Below are 15,568 nucleotides of genomic sequence, written 5' to 3'. Positions count from 1 at the left end.
TGACCATTATTATATTTGCCATACTTCTAGTAGGGGGAAAAAGTGCTGTCATACTTGAAAAATTAATTTAGTATTAATTTATATAAGTGAAGATTTCCAACACCTAGATCTTTGAAATTTTGTATTTATATTCGTTGATCCTCAAACTTACAGGAAAAATAAGTGCCATACTGTTACAAATCGTTTGACTTTCGCTATTTTCCGACGAGTTCGACTAACGCCCACGCGACTAAGCCGCCGGTACGAGCGTTCACACCATCGTTTTTCTTTTTGTCATTGCGTACTAAGACCCCTGTAGAACCGCCATCCTGTTACAAATGACTCGAAATTTTGTGTCAGTATCTCCCGGTCTAAGTGCAAAGGAATAACTTTTTATCGGTAAGTACCTAACCAGATAATAATTTTTAAAACTTAGTTAGAGCAAAAAAATGCGCCCTGCGCCGCCGCGCTTGGCGCACAGATTTTGTTCGTGGTGTCTCCTCCATACGTAGTAATAAAAATTTTTGTCTTTATTTATATTTTTGTAAATTTATGTAAATTCGTTGTTTAGAGTATTATCATATTATTCAAGGCGTACTTATTGTGTTATATAATTAGGTAGGGTCCTATCAACTAAACATTTGCTGAAACCTATTTTCTTCATAATTTCATTTTTTTTCCAAATATTTTACAGTATCTTTTGACTTACAAAAAATCGGTCCGCCTAAAGCAAAGGGGGCGCAAAGTAAGGACTTAGAAAATTTTTGATCCAACGTCGACTCAACAACTCCTATTTCTGGGTAGTTTTTTTTTTTTTAAGAAACCTAACCTAACCTAACCTAACGGCTAACCTTTTTTTTTTTTTTATAGTGGGGAAATCTTCCAAAGATACCCACTGCCCCCGGGGAAGGAGCCGTGGGTTATGTCGGATTCCTACCGACTAAAACCCCACTGTGTTCCGTCGAGCCGCTTTAATGATGGGGCCTCGGGTATTGGTTGGAATTCTTCTAACCTAAACCTAACCTAACGTAACTGTTGATTAGATACCTACGTGTAATAATATTGGGCGAATATCTCAGCCATTTTTGATTTTAGAGAAAAGTTGTTCCTATAAAACATGCTTATATTAGCGTAATCTTTACGATAAAACAATAATAAATAGGTGTTATAATGACACCAACTCCATCAAAAATTTTCTAAGCCCTGCGCCCCCTTTGCTTTAGTCCAACCTTTATTTTAAGTGCATATAAAAATACAGACAGGGCAACTATCAAAAGAATAAAACAAGATGTATTTTAAAATATTATTACCACAATATTGCGAGTCATTAAAAAATAGCTTACCTAGGTATTTTAACGGAACCCTGAGTGTCTCGAGCACAGAATTATATTCTCGAGTCCGGCTCGCACTTTATAAAATTTTATAAACCTACTAGAAAAACTTAAATTACCTAACAGTGGTCTGTATTGTGGTGGTCCTACACTGTACTTTTTTGACAATGGGATTAGGTAACACTAGAAAAAATCTCAATCAAGTCATGCGTCCCAGCGTCTCAACAAATTGTTTTTTTCAGCGCTATTTTGGATATAACTAACTTTTTTTTAATTATTCAAAAGAGCATCTCAGAGTATCTCAATGAATAAGATATTATTTATTCATTGAGATACTATTACTTCGTAGTAATAATAGCTCAAGGTATTTATTGTTGTTTTTTCACAGCTTTAGGATAGAAACTAAAAAAAAACTAAATTTTTTCAGTGTTGTCACAGTCGCAACGAGCAGCTTAAAGAGAGAAATTAATATTTTTTTAAACTTTCGATGGCTTTTAGGATAAACGGTACGTAATGATTAATTTATATTTTACGAATTTTTGAAATTATTATTATTAAAAAAATGTCATGAATAGAGATGTTCAGAAAGCTGAAAATAAAATTTATAAAAATAACATAAACTTTTCTAGCACATAAATTTAAAATATTATAAGTATAGTTAGGTACTTATTGGCTAATTTGCAGAGCAAACAATTATACCACCAATGACCAAACTCCAGCGAATATAATTATTATAATGACTATTCATTTGAATTTATATTTTTTGGTTTTTATGGCATTCAAATGCTTTATAAATATAAATTTATAAAGAATAGAAAAAATTCGATCACGAGCCTCGCCTCGTGATCGAATTTTTTCTATTCTTTATAAATTTATATGACTATTCATTTGTTTGTACTTACTGGTTAAAATGATTCAGTTTATTTAAGAAAATAAAATATGAATCGAAGTATCATTTCTTGATGTTAAGCCCGCGGAACTGGTCGTATAATTATTGTGCGACGCCGACAATACAATGTTCGAGTTAATTTTAATAAGCGTGCTCTTAGCTTTAATGTCTTTAAGTGTTTACCAAAAAATTAACAACGCTGTATGTAAATCTAAAAGGAGACTCGATGGCAAAACTGTCCTTGTCACTGGAGGTACGTCCGGACTCGGTTTGATAATAGCACAGGACTTCGCAACACGAGGTGCAAGGGTCATCGTTGCTTGCCCTTTTGAAGAAGAAGGATTAAATGGCAGGAAAGAAATCATCGAGAAGTCGGGAAATCAAAACGTCGTATACAAATACGTGGACTTTTCATCCCTGAACACAGTAAGGGAATTCGCTAAAGATATCCTGAATACAGAGACTAGATTGGACATTTTGGTGAACAACGCCGGCGTCGGTATTCCCGGTGATTTTATGACAAAGGACGGCATGAATTTTATACTGCAGGTGAATTACTATGCACATTTCCTGTTGACAATTCTTCTCCTCCCATTACTGAGGCGAACTGGCACAGCAAATGACCCCGCAAGGATAATAAATATGTCCTCGATTACCCATAGAATTGCAAGTTCAAATGTCGACAATTATAATAGAGCTGGTTACTGGATGAAGCTTAGAATTTATGCAAACAGTAAGCTGTGTTTAATTCTTTTTGCACGTGAGTTAGCACGACGTTTGGCTGGTAAACATGTAGTAGTTAATTGTGCTGACCCGGGGTTCGCTGCGACTAGGATTTACAGAAGCGGGCACGAATTACTTGGTTTTATTGCAATTGGTTTGATTCTTCTTTTCGCTAAGACTCCATTTGAGGGTGCTCAAACTGCTATATATTTGGGAGTGGATGACGCAGGTACAGTAAATGGTGAATATTTTGCTAACTGCAAACAAATTAAGGCTAATAGTATGGCGTATAACGAAAAAAGTGTTAAGAAATTATGGGATCAATCGATGAAGCTTGTACAACTAAATGATAACGATTTAGATGACCTAATCGAAGCTTAATTGACTTCTGTATGTATTACCCATAATAAATTAAATGTCTATGTAATTTTATAAAAATATATTTAAGTTATTAATTCTGCATATTCTTATTAATGGTTTTGCAATCAGAACGTGAATGTGCGTGTACCTTTATAAAGACAAGGTCCCCGATGTGTGTCAAGATGGTGTAGGTCATTTTTATGTAAGTAATCATGATAATAATTTAAATGTTATAGTTAACGTTAATAAGCAGCCTCTTTGCGGAAACATTAGTACTTATCACTCATATAATATATTAGTGTCACATGTATGCTTGTTATAGTATAATCCGTAACAGACTCCTGTAAACTCGAATTAGATCTACTTTTAACGAACAGATTTAAGTAGTTATGACACACCGGGTGCCAATAGAATAATATCATGAGATAAAATCATTATTCTTAATGATAAAAAATAAAGCAAAATTATCAAGAGTCAAGAATGTTAATTAATTACCTAGATTATACACAAAAAATTGCTTACAAGGTTGGTTTAAAATTGTACAGGATAAAAATAGAAATATCATAGTACTTAGGTATCACGTTAATACGGCAATTTATTTAAGTATAGTTTTCCTTATTTTCATGCAAATTTATCAGATTGTCACTTTATTGTCTCTATGTGCATCTAAAATAATAATAAACTAGTTTTACAAGTCAAATGCATTCTTGTTTCAATCATAGGTTGGAAATTATATAACTTTACTGCTATAGACAATCTATAAAATGTAACTACTTCCCAACTTCCAAAAGCACGTGGTAATTAATACTTTACTGCATAAAACCACAAAGCACCGAACGTCATTTTCGTTGGGTGCTCTCAGGTGCTCTGTGGCATAGAATAATCTATACTTAATATGTTATATTGTGTATATCTATCTCCAAAAGCACATAGTATGACGTGGGTATGACAAATTCTAATCCATCGAGGTTGCAGGTAGCAAAAAATAAGGCAAAAAACTTAATTTGTACTTACAGTTTACAATTAACAATGGTCAACTCAGAGGTCATATCTAAATGCTAATATTAAGATTTATTCGTTTATTACTAAAAGAGACAATGTTAAAAAAAGAAAGACGTACGCTTATAAAAAGTATTTGTAAGGATAAGGATGGTAAGGTTACCTATACATAAATAGCTTACCGCTCGCGGCTTCTTCTTTTTTTAAAGATTTAAGCATACAAAGGGACATAGGGACAGTGAAAGCGACTTTGTTTTATAGGTACTATGTAGTGATACAAAGAAAATAGAGTCGATTTAATCGGTTTAATTATAATTATGCAAAAAATAGAGTAGGTATTCATATCAGTTTCCAGTTAAGCAAACATATTTTGTACGGATGATGGTAGATGTGGCAAAAACGTATTCAACTACCTAAGTACCTACTAATATTATAAGTGCGATAGTTTGTATGTTTGTTTGTTACTCCTTTACGCAAACACTGCTGAAGCGATTTTCGTGAAATTTGGCACACACATAGAGGGTAACTTGGATTTACACAGAAGCTGCTGGCGGAATGCTTAGTTATAAATATAAGTATTATTATGATCAGCGACTCTTATGAAATCACAATGATCAAAGGAATCAAATCATGTCATAACAAAAATTATTATTTTTTGTTTTTTATGAATGAGGAAAAAGTTTTTATATTTATATTGATAAATGCAAGAAGCTTATATGATAAATGTATGTGACTATTGCCCTTTTTTACATAGCTAAAAATAACAACCAAATATGATTCAGATTCATAATTTGAATTGCTAATTCGTTTTTTTGTGGGTTTCTTAGGGTTCTAGAATATAAACATAATAACCTCCTCCTTTTTTTGAAGTCGGTTAAAAACCCTTATGTATATACAGTGTAAACTCTATATAACGACACCGAAGGGACTGTGCATTTTATGGCGTTATAAAGAGTTGTCGTTAAATGGAGAGAAGAAAAATCAGAATTAGAAAAAGAGAAAATTTATTTCAGACTAGCTTCCGCCCGCGACTCCGTCCGCGCGGAACTCGGTCATCGCGTGGATGGTTTATTTCTCCATTTTGAGTAACTCTGACAATAACATCTTAAAAATATCTATTGGACCGAAATACGGCTAGGCCTATAACGCATCGTGTGTTCGCGGTTCTACAGAACAACGTCTATGGATAAAACTGAAAAATTAAGATTAATTTTTTTTCTACGTATTTTTCCAGGATAAAAAGTATCCTATTTTACGCCCAGGATAATAAGGTATAATTATACCAAGTTTCATTGAAATCGAACCGGTAGTTTTCACGTGATGTCTTCACATACAGACAGACAGACAGACAGACAGACAAAAATTGTTTTAATCACATATTTGGGCTTGGTATCGATCCAGTAACACCCCCTGCTATTTATTTTTTCAATATTTTCAATGTACAGAATTGACCCTTCTACAGATTTATTATATGTAAGTATAGATAAATAAATACAACCTATCTAATTATCTATACAAAATATAATATACTTATTAAATTTTGAATAAATATCATTTTTCTCTCCGAAAAAAACAATGCCAGCCACTCAGAGCTCCTCCTTTTCAATTTTAATTCTTTTATTAAAAAAAATGTATGTGATTTGAGTGTAAGTACATCAATATTATGTGCGTGTGTGTTTACACTTTATTTGTGTGTTACTTCGTGTACATGTGCGTGGAAATATAAAAAATGATGTTGCTGTTTATTCATAATTTTCCTTGCATTAAAGGTTTCAGGTACTTGTGGAAGCTATCATTAACTGGAGTGGCGTTGAGAGGACACTTCATAGCTTCTGCCATAAGTCGCTCGTATGCGTTACCGTCATAAGAACCTAGTGTTGAACGTAATATCTGAAAAAATAAAGAATAATTTCGTAATCAAAAAATTTTTAAATTTTGTAATAATTATAATTTTTTTAATTCAATCGATTTTTCAAGTTATGAAATTCTACTAAATTTGCGGAATCTGGAAAGGGTTAGTTATGCGGCATGACAAAAATCTATCTACCTCATCCCTAATATCGAACGCGTCCACAAGCCCGACAGCGTTACGGCGCAGCTTGCTGAGCGTGAGCTCGTACCAGCCCTGCAGCTGCTCGATGTCGCGCTCCGATATCGATGTGAACTGAAAATATCAATCTCATGTTGCACATCAAAATTAATCATAACAGAACCTCAAATAACAAGCAACATTTTACTATTAGGTCTTTCGAGTCACTGAAGTGATTATTCTTACAAATATAAATATTTTATTTTACGTGATATGGTTGACTCACCCTCAACAAGTCGCCAATCCTGTCCAGTGCCCAGTATAGCACGTACAGGTCCACGAGCTGCAGCAGCACCAGCCGTAGCTCTGCCGACACGCTCTTGGCCAGCTGCTCCGTCTCTTTGTAGTAGGTGGCCAGGATTAAAGCACGGCAATGTGCCTGTGATATAACATAGATAATGGAAAACTGAAATACCTAAATCATAGAAAAAAAAACGACGTGTGGCACTCGGGGACTGCCGCGGTAAAGCTAATGCATGCTATGCTTTCAAGCCACACCTCCGCCCGTCGGAGTGGGGAGCGTGAGGTTTTTTCGTTATGGAATTTCTCGATTCGGTAGCCGCGCTCAAGGCCAGCGATAGAAGCTATGCAATAGCTTAAAAGTTCAGACAAATATTATATACTAGCTTCTGCCCGCGACTCCGTCCGCGCGGATGTCGGTCTTCGCGTGGATGGTTTATTTCTCCATTTTGAGTAACTCTGACAATGACATCTTATAAATATCTATTGGACCCAAATACGGCTAGGCCAAGGCTAGGCCTATAATAATACGCAACGTGTGTTCGCGGTTCTACAGAACAACGTCTATGGATAAAACTGAAAAATTAAGATTAATTTTTTTCTCCGTATTTTTCCAGGATAAAAAGTATCCTATTTTACGCCCAGGATAATAAGGTATAATTATACCAAGTTTCATCGAAATCGAACCGTTAGTTTTCACGTGATGCCTTCACATACAGACAGACAGACAGACAGACAGACAGACAGACAAAAATTTTTTTAATCACATATTTGGGTTTGGTATCGATCCAGTAACACCCCCTGGTATTTATTTTTTCAATATTTTCAATGTACAGAATTGACCCTTCTACAGATTTATTATATGTATAGATTAGTATCAGCTGCTTGGATTTTATGCTAGGTTAAATACAATATCAGTTACGATTTATCCATCGTAAATCTATTATCATATCAAAACATAAAATAATATTCACAAAAACGAACTTCGTCTTAGGAATATTTCTCGATCTGAAAAAAGCATCCGATACCGTCAGCCATGCATTCTATTGCAGCCAAAAAGCATGTGAAATATTTAACTTTCGCCTTTGCAATGGATATCAAATAACTAAATATATTTTAAATTTTTTTATCTCATTACGCTGAAATAAAATACGGAGTCCTGCAAGGTTACGTCTTAGGACCGTTACTATTTGTTATTTATATCTATGGAAATAGTGTATACTGATGATACATGATTTTTTCACTACGTATAGGAACTAGGCAGTTAATTTAGCTATAATAGCTCAAAATCTGACATGATTTTGAGCTATTATAGTTAAATTAACTGCCTAGTTTATTAATCATAAAACATAGCTTACCTAAAGTCAACATTTACAGCCAATTATTGTAAAGAAAAAACCATGTCATTATATTAGTAGAAAAAAGTATGATTTGAATTTTTCGACACATACAATATATTATTATGTACGCTCAACAGTAAAAGGAACTAACGAAATAACCTAATAAAGAATAATACCTTGGATTTGCCGGATAACAAATTACCATTTAAATGACACGTTGATTAGATAAAATCGAAATTAATATCATCTTATTTCATATTTTTCGTTAGATATGTACAATTTTATGGTTGGTTCATGTTCATGGTTAACCAACCAAACCAACTAATTATTTACTTAAATTTTATACATAATTACCTCAGACGCTGACGTTAACTGAATTGAAGTCATGTTCCAAGCGTCTTCATACGACATTTCCTGTTTTGTTTGTAGCTTTTTTATTTGTGCAACGCACAATGCAATTTTTCTGAAATAATACAAAAAATGGGTAACCTTCACTTACATTACAATTGAAATTTATTTTTTTATAATTTTTACTACTTTAACGAGCTAAGTTCCGTATGATTTTTGAAATGTGTAAAAAAATATTTGAATTCATAACAAAGATATGCTTGTGCTTTTTATTTTGAGGTTGCTACAACCAATAGATAAACTCACTTGGCAGCGACAGTATGGAACCCGTCCACAATGCCCTGGATGGTGTTATCCCAAAGCGAGCGGTGGTCAGCTGCACGTGCTATATACGCCACCGTGGGGGGCAAAATACCACCCGTTGCTCCTTGGTGCCACGCCTTCACTAAGTACCTATAATTTTTCATCATTACGAAAAAAATGCAAAATAAACAGAATATAATAGTGATATTTCCTGCAAAGTACAGAACTTGACATGCTTTTATACAGATAACTCATTTACTTGCTGAAAAGATTATAATATCGCCAGTAATGCCTGAACGTGTAGTCTGCAAAAGTATCCTGATTTCTGGTGTTCGCATTTCATATAATTTATGTACTATGCTGCAGTCACTAGCACCGTAGTCATTAGGAAACCAGATACTTTTCAACATCCATACTAATATTATAAAATATGCGAAAGTAACTCTGTCTGTCTGTTACTCAATCACGCCTAAACTACTGAACCAATAAGCATGAAATTTGGTATGGGGATATTTTGATACCCGAGAAAGGACATAGGCTACTTTTTATTGCGAAATATGTACCACGGGTGAAGCCGGGGCGGACCGCTAGTTATTTATAAATTACTAGTGAACAACTTGAATGAACTCATCTAGGTAGAGTTAGGTACATAATCTTTAATGTTCTCTCCTATATGATGCTATAGAACTACTATGATGCTACACGCTATGTAAATCTATAAATATATCGTAGTATTAATAGATTTTTTAGATTTTTTGGTAATTCCTATAAATACCTAGCAGTTTGTAATAGAAGTACAGTATTTTCTCCCTCATATGTGCATGCTGCGGTCACCAAACCATAAGTGAGCGGCAAATTTGACGACAGCATGTAACCGTGCCCGCCGCACGCGAGCCGACACCGTTCCACACACTCTGCGGCATCAGCAGTTATTACTGCCTTCAAGCAGCATGATAGTGCATGTAGCTGCAACCAAAATACAGATTAGTTAAATATGAATCCACGTAGAATCATAAAAATATGCAATGTAAATACATAAAAAAATCTTACAAACCTCAGGCAATCTCTCGAGGTCCCCCGACTCAAGCTGAGCGGTAACATTGTTGTAAATATTCCACATCCAATCGGCGGTGAGCTTGAACGCATGCACCGACGCTATCCCAACTAATAGTTTGTGCTGTTGCGTCATGTAGTCCAAGATTTGGGATTCCGGCTCGCTAAATTAATATAAAAATATGATTTGTTTACAGTTGAGATGTATTGTGTATGTATGTATATATAAAACTAGCGGTCCGCCCCGGTTTCGCCCGTGGTACCTACATGTTTACGTTTTTTTTTCATATGGACCATCCTCGTACTTCAAGGAATAGATTCCGCAGCGCACGCGATGACAGAATTTTTATTAAGGAATTTTTTAAACCTTGGGTTTAAATTATTGCATTTTTGGTAAGGATCTCTATTTTTTTTGAAAATGCAATATAGCCTATGTTGTTCAGTGAAGATGCAGCTTCCTAATGGTGAAAGAATTTTTGAAATCGGTCCAGTAGTTTATGCGTGATAACCTACATACATACATACATCTTATGTACATAATTACAAACCTTTCCTCTAATATTAGTATAGAAGTATAGATAGTATAGATGTAGTATGAATGCATTTAAATTTTAAATGTTATTATAAATCATTAGGTAAACGACTAACGAGTCATTACTTTAAGAAAAGCAACCATCACCAATCTTGCTGACGGCAGAGTTGTGGTTACTCTACTTCCCTTTTAAAAATATCGAAACAACAATAGCAAAAAGATTATACATATTGCATCAATCAACATTTACTCAGGAATCCGCTGCGACTGTCTTCTGATAGCGGAGTATCTAACTGCTATGGTGACGGCTTTTGCAATGAAGTTGTTCAGGTCCTTAACCAGCATAACGCGGACAAACATCATGGTTCCGTATGTGAGTTTTGAGCTTGGTGCCTTTATGTAAGTTCCATCCTTAAATGAAGAAAATTAATTCAACAGTTTGTCAGAAAATTTCGCCTTTTTAATATAAGAATTGTGTACAAATAGCTTGCACAGAATTTACCTTCTGAACCCTGGAATTTTTCATCAGCATATGTTCCCTGGGTATCCTCACGTTGTCGAGTCCCAGGAAGCCATTATTCGTGGTGTTCATGCCTAGCTTGGCACCTATATCTCCAACTTTAATGCCAGGCAGTGGCATGTGTGTCTCTTCGTCACGTAATTGGACTATGAACGGGTGAATGCCGTGACATTTGCCCTGGGTGTACAGCTGGGCCATTACAATACAGTAATTGGCGGTATGACCCACTGTAATTTTTTTTTTCAGATTAAATGTTCTATGTGTGATCATTTTTCATAAAAACACATTGTATTAATGCTATGTTAAGAGATGCCGATATTTTCGCAAAATAGCGATAGTTTTATCAGCCAGCTTTATATCTGTGAAAAGGATTCTTTTTGAATGTAACTACCTAATTGTGAGATATTTCTCACTCTGATGTCCTTTTATACTAATGAAATCATTGTGAATTATTATATTGGTTGATAAATAATAATGTAATTTATTATGAATTTATTCAAATGAATAATTTCAATTTACAGTAAGTAACTAACTAGTTAGGTACATTATTTTTGTTATGCTACAGGGAATTACAATTTTTCAATTACATTTAAAATTAAAAACCTCAGATGATAAACTAAGAGAGACCTTCTTAAAAAGTCTATTTGATTTTGACTTATGACCTGGAACGGTGATTAGACTGATAACTTACATCCACCCGGCCACCACTTGTAGGCGGTGAGCGTGGGCGTGTTGAGCACGAACTCTTTGGTGCGCGGATCGTACGTCGCCGTCGTCTCCAGACCGCGGATGAAGGTGCCATGACCCAGCTCCGTCTGTTTTACATTTATCGAATTGTACCTGATGCTCAAAGACCAAAGTCGCTGAATGAACCAAAAAAATATCGCCATAACGCGCTGTGAGGCGTTTTCATTACAGCAATAATACGTATTTCTCGACTTTTTTGGATCAACGAGCGATTTCGGTCTTTTAACATAACAGATAGGTACGTTTAGTACCTAAAGAAAACGAAGAAGTAAGTGAACCACAATCGATCCTTATCTTATTCGTTCAAAACAGTTCAAAATGTAAATTTAAATCATGAATTATAAAAACGCGTCGCTAGACATTTTCTCATGAACTGTTTACAATGACTAAGGTCTGATAGTCTGATACAAAAAATTCTGATAAAACTAAATTCATAAATGAACATTGGAATCTATGCATATAATAAATCTGTAGAAGGGTCAATTCTGTACATTGAAAATATTGAAAAAATAAATAGCAGGGGGAGGGGGTGTTACTGGATCGATACCAAACTCAAATATGTGATTAAAAATGTTTTTGTCTGTCTGTCTGTCTGTCTGTATATGCTGACATCACGTGAAAACTAACGGTTCGATTTCGATGAAACTTGGTACCTTATTATCCTGGGCATAAAATAGGATACTTTTTATCCTGGAAAAATACGTGGAAAAAAATAAATCTTTATTTTTCAGTTTTATCCAGAGTCGTTGTTCTGTAGAACCGCGAACACACGTTGCGTTACCCGTTACCCGCAATGGATTCTTTTTTTTATAAGATGTTACTCAAAATGGACTCAAAATTCAGAGTTACTCAAAATGGAGAAATAAACCATCCACGCGAAGACGAACATCCGCGCGGACGGAGTCGCGGGCGGAAGCTAGTGCTTAAATAAAATAGATACTAAACTGAATGCTGAATCATTTTCGCACCTATCCCAGACAAAATTAAGCGTTTAAATTTTATGTAAGATTTTAAAGTAACATACCTGGGCATAAGTACCGATAACATTCAAATTAAGAGCTCTACTAATCCAGTAGGCTTGCTGTTCCACTGTCCCTTGCCCCATGAGGGTTGGTATGAACATGATATAGTGCAGGGCTAAAGGATTGCCATCGTCTACAATAGCAGTAGTTAAAGAACTTCCTAGAAGGGCTCTGCAATACGAAATGTATAAAATAAAAAAAAGAACGTGCGTGCCAAGCACACGTGTCAGAAGTAAAACTTATTTGGCAAGATTCAAAGATAGATACCAATATCGTTGCCTTCCTTCATGACGTGACGGTATTGCCATGACGATTGCGATCATTGAATTTTACTCTCATCGCGCCTTAAGAAGTTTCATTTCAAAAAAATAAGCCTTTTCAGAAGTATATATTTTTGTCTAATATTTTGCACTAAATTGAAGTTGTAGATAAGTAATATTATAAAAAATAATTAAAAGAATAGATGATATTCGATTACAAAGGTAGTTAGCGGTCTTTTTTTTAATTTTAAGCGGGCAAGCGAGCAGGCGGGTCACCTGATGGAAAGTGATCTGTGATGCCCGCCGCCCATACCATAAGCATTCGCGTTGTCAGGGGTACCGCGAATGTGTTGCCGGCCTTTAAGAAATATGCCCTTTTTTTAAGGTTTCCTTGTCAAAGACGCTTGGAAACACCTCAGATGGTAATTCATTCCATAACGATGTTGTTCTTGGCAAAAAATTCCGGGAGAATCGCACTGTTGTAGATCACCATATTATGCATACTTAAGTTTGTGACGCGATGTGCGGTTGCGGTCCATTCTTAGAATCTTTTAAAATTATTTATTATTATAAGGGTACAAAGGTATAGTTAAAAACTTACAGATAACTATCCATTCCGGCCTTTCCTTTCTCTTGTAATTTCTTGACCAGTTTCAATATAGCACAAGATTTTTTTAAAGCTATTTCATATTTCTCCTTATAGCTTAAATACATCGCCGGCACAGATTCATTATGGATGCCTTCTTGGAATACCATTTCCTCTATGTACGAATGTGAAAAAAGAATTTTTTTTTTCGATGAATCGAATTTTTGAACTTTTGAATAATACATTTAATTGACTCATAATTTATGTAAGATTTATGTAAACAAGTTTCAGAGCGGAAATTTAGGATATAAACTAGACGTCTCCCTTTAAAATATATTAAGGATTTTTTTTTGGGAACAACACTTATTTATATTTAGGTTTAAAAATATACTGGGAACTTGATAGGGTCTAAAAACTGTCCAAAATATTTACATATCTAAACAATTAATTGCACAATTTAAACTATTATTTGTATACGTAGTATATTATTATTAGTCTGTGCTATTATATACCTCGCTGTTTTCTTTCCTCTGTTTTTTGAGGACCACCATCTAATAAATTGGTCAATTCTTTAACACTGAACGTGCAATTATCCCGCTCTCTTTGCAAATCTGGATTTATTTTACTGGCCGCCATTTTAATCGGTACCACACAACTATACTTATTAAATTTTAGGAAACAACTAAACTCAAAACACACAAACAACGCAAATGCAAATTACAGTTAATGATCCTAGTGTTAATTTAATTATAATAAATTTAAAAGCATACACATAATTAAAACTGCAATGAAGACTAGTTGACCTAAGAACAGTGGGAAAATGTTAATAAGACTCCTTTTTTCTTTTTCCTTATTTATATTGTAGCACACGACAAGTGTTACCTATTGCAATGACTGTTTCAGAAGCTAAATAATAAGAAAAAAGTGGTTTTAATTATTTATATCATATACAGATAATTATGTACAAATTGTAATCTTATACTCTGTATTATTATTTATTACTCCATGTGGCACTGCAAGATTTGAAACGATACTCAATATTTAAATATCGGTACAGTAATCCAAAATTAATAATGCGCATGCAAATCTTCGCTAATTGTCGTATTTCCGAAGACACTCGAATCATTGAATAGTAGAGCCCTAAACAACGAACTTGCATTTTACACCTTGTTCAAAAGAAATAGAAGTCAATTCATGGTCATACACAATCAAAAACAAATCGGGCGGTAGGTGACGGTAGCCTGTCAGTCAAAAAACTCAAAAATACGTCAGTTGTCTTTAAATATTGGTGGTGACTGCACGTGTTCTCTCTGTGTGGAATTATATAGAGCTGCTATTACGTACCCTTCTTGGTTTTGTTTTTAAAGGTGAATTGAATTAATCGATGAAATGATTTACACAGGTGATGGCAGTAGGGAAAGTGAAAATGAAGAAGAGTTCCGATGTATCTAAAATGTCAGAAATAAAGATAATCCCTGCTTTTGATTGTTTTTTTTTTTTGTAATTGTCATCATATTGAAGAATGATCAGTACTGTAAATACTTTTGAACTGAGATTTTAATGATAAGATTTACATATATGGTTTAAATATAAACCTGTGTTTGAAAACCATACTTTATCCACACTAATATTATAAAGAGGAAAACTTTGTTTGTTTGTTTGTTTGATTGTGATGAATAGGCTCATAAACTACTGGACTGATTTTAAAAATTCTTTCACCATTCGAAAGTTACATTATTCACGAGTAACATAGGCTAGGTTTTATCCCGGAAATCCCACGGGAACGGGAACTATGCGGATTTTTCTTTGAAAACGAGGGCGAAACCGCAGGCGGAAAGCTAGTACAATATAAATTTTGTATTATTTTAACCTTCTTTTCTTCCATCATTACACTAGCTTCAGTAAGACACTTTAAAAGTACTATAAATTTTTCCAAGTAAATCAATCCAACAAATATAATATATTCGCAATCGTGGGGTTATACTCGCTATTTACTTACTAGGAATTATCGAAACAAAATCGTTACTTACCTACAAATACATATTAATCTCTTTTAGCACAAAACATATAATTTGACTAAATTATGCATGAAGAAAATGCATTTAACCGCTCTATATAGATATCATATTCGGACTCTGCGAGAATATGACAGTTGCCGAACAGTGACGAAGATTTCTATGCGCATTATTACTTTTGGATTACTGTAATTACTTTCGTAATCGTATCTTTTCATATAAATAGTAAATC

General features: G+C 34.4%; 2 protein-coding genes across 2 annotated transcripts; one reads left to right on the top strand and one right to left on the bottom strand.

The window, feature by feature from the left end:
• Nucleotides 1-2,265: 2,265 nt before the first annotated feature.
• Nucleotides 2,266-3,982, top strand: LOC123696133 (retinol dehydrogenase 11-like). The gene has a single exon (XM_045642171.1). The coding sequence runs from the start codon at nucleotides 2,326-2,328 to the stop codon at nucleotides 3,301-3,303; it is 978 nt and encodes a 325-aa protein (XP_045498127.1). The 5' UTR covers nucleotides 2,266-2,325; the 3' UTR covers nucleotides 3,304-3,982.
• Nucleotides 3,983-5,880: 1,898 nt separating this feature from the next.
• Nucleotides 5,881-14,276, bottom strand: LOC123694871 (probable peroxisomal acyl-coenzyme A oxidase 1). Its single transcript, XM_045640475.1, has 13 exons — nucleotides 13,834-14,276; nucleotides 13,337-13,496; nucleotides 12,478-12,646; nucleotides 11,398-11,521; nucleotides 10,689-10,933; nucleotides 10,437-10,597; nucleotides 9,656-9,818; nucleotides 9,377-9,567; nucleotides 8,605-8,751; nucleotides 8,305-8,413; nucleotides 6,597-6,749; nucleotides 6,329-6,445; nucleotides 5,881-6,171 (listed from the first exon to the last, which is right to left on the bottom strand). The coding sequence occupies exons 1-13, from the start codon at nucleotides 13,955-13,957 to the stop codon at nucleotides 6,028-6,030; spliced, it is 2,007 nt and encodes a 668-aa protein (XP_045496431.1). The 5' UTR covers nucleotides 13,958-14,276; the 3' UTR covers nucleotides 5,881-6,027.
• Between the last annotated feature and the right edge of the window lie 1,292 nt (nucleotides 14,277-15,568).

This window comes from Colias croceus, chromosome 1 (genome assembly GCF_905220415.1).
Source record: "Colias croceus chromosome 1, ilColCroc2.1".
NCBI lineage: Eukaryota > Metazoa > Arthropoda > Insecta > Lepidoptera > Pieridae > Colias > Colias croceus.
The sequence above is the reverse complement of the archived record's forward strand: the minus strand, read 5'-3'. Positions and strand labels throughout refer to the sequence as shown.